The sequence below is a fragment of the Capsicum annuum genome, unplaced genomic scaffold (assembly GCF_002878395.1).
Source record: "Capsicum annuum cultivar UCD-10X-F1 unplaced genomic scaffold, UCD10Xv1.1 ctg36787, whole genome shotgun sequence".
NCBI lineage: Eukaryota > Viridiplantae > Streptophyta > Magnoliopsida > Solanales > Solanaceae > Capsicum > Capsicum annuum.
The window spans coordinates 1-2997 of NW_025843796.1; the positions used below are offsets into that span (position 1 = coordinate 1).

Genomic DNA, 2997 nt, shown 5'->3' on the forward strand with positions numbered 1-2997 from the left:
ATCTGAATCATTCATGTCTCAGCCCATTAAGTATATTTGCTTTTTTTTTCTAATAAAATCTTAGAACATCTTAATGGATCTCAATATATCAGATAAGAACCAAAGTTTTAACATCATTCAGACCTTAAAAATACATGTCTTTCAAAGTCACACTCATTTTTTCGTTCGTTTTGCAAACTCAGGCATCGCCATCTCTCTGTTCCAGCTATCAACCAGCCAACCCAATCTTTTCCTCTTAAACTGGCATGATATCAAATTCTGGCTGGATATTTGGGATTCTCCAATCTTGATTCTGTATTTTAATGGTAGTTTCAGATTTGAGATGAGGTTTTAACAAGACCCCTTTTTCAAATATGATTTGAGAAGATTAGTGGCTACAACGGAATGAGTTGGTGAAAACACCTTAGCCTCTTAGACTGTCTTTCCTGACCTTGAGCTCTTTGTCTGATTAGCGCAGGTGTTCGTCAAGGACTTAGTGGGTTTTGGATGGTTTGCTTAAACTGTTTAATTTTAAAAGAAAATAGTGGGTTTGGATGGGATGGGTTGATTTCAATACAATGAGAGAGAATTTCAGATAGTTTGACAAAAGTTTTGCTTTGAGCATTCATTAAGATGTTTCTTTGGCGGTGATGGTGGCTGCTAAGCAAAATTCACCAATCTACTGTTCCAGAACTGTTCGTTATTTCCTTCACCTTATATCTTGTGAGTTTCAACTATGTTGCAATTGTAATTGTGAGTATTTTGGGTTTGTTGAGAAGTCTTATGTTTTCTGGTAAGTGAGGAGTGAATATGACCAGGATAATTGTTTAGAGCCTGTTTGGATTGACTTATTTTAGGTGCTTTTAAGTCAAAATAGTTTTTAAGCACTTTTGTAGTGTTAGGGTAAAATTTAAGGTGCTTTTACACACTTGTTCCTAAGCCAAAAAAACAAAATAAGTTAGAAATTCTAGCTTATAAGCATAAGCCCATCCAAACAGGCTCTTAAGTCTTAGCTGCATAAGCTTCCAGCCCAAGTTCCAGTTGACAGTGTAATATGTGACTTTTGTTAATTGACCATTAAGCTGAGCAGCATTGGTCGCCTAAATTCATCCGTATTTTTACATATACTGTATTTCTCAAGCAGTGAAATCCATCTGTTCATGATTTTATACAGTTCATGTTCTCAAATCAAATGTGGGTTACTGCAGCTCTCAAGTGGCGATAGTATTTCATTTATATCTTTAAATATTACAATTTATCTCAAATGGTAACTTTTTCTTATTTTAAGTTAATATTTTCCTTGATATTTGCTGATATAATATTTATTTACTTTTTTATTTGAATTGTATACTATTATATTTAAATATATATAAATTCACACATTCAGATGCTGAAAAAACAAGCACTGTTAATCATTCAGTGTCCTACATAAAGACAACATCTTAACATTCAAATGTGCATTAAGATTCAAATCTCTTAAATTTTAATGGAACAAAATGGCCCTAAGATGGATATTTTTGAGAAATGCGATATGCTCAACTTCAAAGTCCAATTACCTCAGAGTCTTATCCCAGCTTCCTGTGACCAAGAGATTCGTCTCTGGGATCCAAGCCAATTCCTTGACAGGAGCGTCATGCATGCCTACTGTTACAGGTTGACTACCAGATAGAGGCCACATTTTAACTTGCTTGTCACAACCTCCAGAGAAGACAGTTGTCCCATCATCCTTCCAAGCTGAGCATAAAACCTGCCAGAAAAAGACTGTATATAGCAAATAAATCCAACTCATACAGCAAGAAGAATAAATTTACAAAGAAAATGTCCATATATTACCGGTTGTTCATGTGATATGGCGGCCTTGGGTACAGTTCCAGTGTTGGTTCCACTTCCCATCACTTCCCAACATCGTACCTAGAAAATCTCATGGAATAAGATTGATTTGCGGCTCCACATAACAAACAAAACCATGTAGAAATAGAAGACATGTGTCATGTGGATGTACCTCCCCACCACCCCCACCACCCCACCCCGCTCCTACTCTTCCCAGTGCTAAAATCTGACTAACATATGTATTACTAATAAAACCCAATACGTAGTGTAACTACCTTGGCCATCCCTCCATGTCTAGAAGCATTCAACGGACAGAAAAGAGAACTTCTAAAAGTGACCTTCTAAAAGTCTGTCTTTGTACCACACCCTACTCCACCTTATAGCCCATTACCTCAGATTTTGATTGAATAATCATTTAGAATATAGGTTTTAGCAACTACACTAGTGAGCGATTAGAATACTATTTAGAAAACGTTACATATTGAGTTTGCCATGATTTGCTGTCACCCTTAATTATCACATACATATTAGATCCAAACGTAGAGTTACCTAAATTTCCCAGTTATCCCTACTCAAAAAAGTAAAAAGGCCCATTATAATTTTCTAAAGAGGGGGGGAAAAACCAACAGAGAGCAAACCAACCTGGTTATCCCATGAAGTAGCAACCAGAAGATTAGCTTTTGGACTGAAGCAGAGGCTTGTTACAGAATCAGCAGGAGGTTGTTGAACCTTACGAGTAGATTACACAAAATCTAATACACAAATTTCAAGCATGAAAAAGAAAAAAAAAGAATAACCCCAAAATTTAAACAATCAAGAACTAGAACAGGGAGATTTTGCATTTAACTTCAACAACTTAAACTTTGTATTTCTTCCATCCCCAATAGAATTGGGATTTAATGCACAACAATCAACAAAACTGATTTTCAGTACTAATCCAAGAGAGAGAAACTTTACCTAAAAACATCCTATAAATAACAATTATACTTGAAATAGAAAAACAACAACAACAACAAACCCAGTGTATTCCCACCTAGTGGGGTCTGGGGGAGGTAAGATGTACGCAGTCCATACCTCTACCTCTGAAGAAGTAGAAAGGCTGTTTCCGATAGACCCCCGGCTCGAGGCACGAGATACCACACAAACACATAGTAAAGCACAGAAGCAGATTACATAACATAAATACGG

At 36.2% G+C, this 2997-nt stretch overlaps 1 protein-coding gene across 1 annotated transcript; it reads right to left on the reverse strand.

Moving 5' to 3' along the window:
* Positions 1–14: 14 nt before the first annotated feature.
* Positions 15–2550, reverse strand: LOC124891527 (protein RAE1; the record flags this gene model as incomplete). Its single annotated transcript, XM_047403254.1, has 3 exons — positions 15–1726; positions 1813–1890; positions 2452–2550. Coding segments are annotated over 3 exons (372 nt in total), but the record flags the coding sequence as incomplete, so codon positions are not given.
* Positions 2551–2997: the final 447 nt, after the last annotated feature.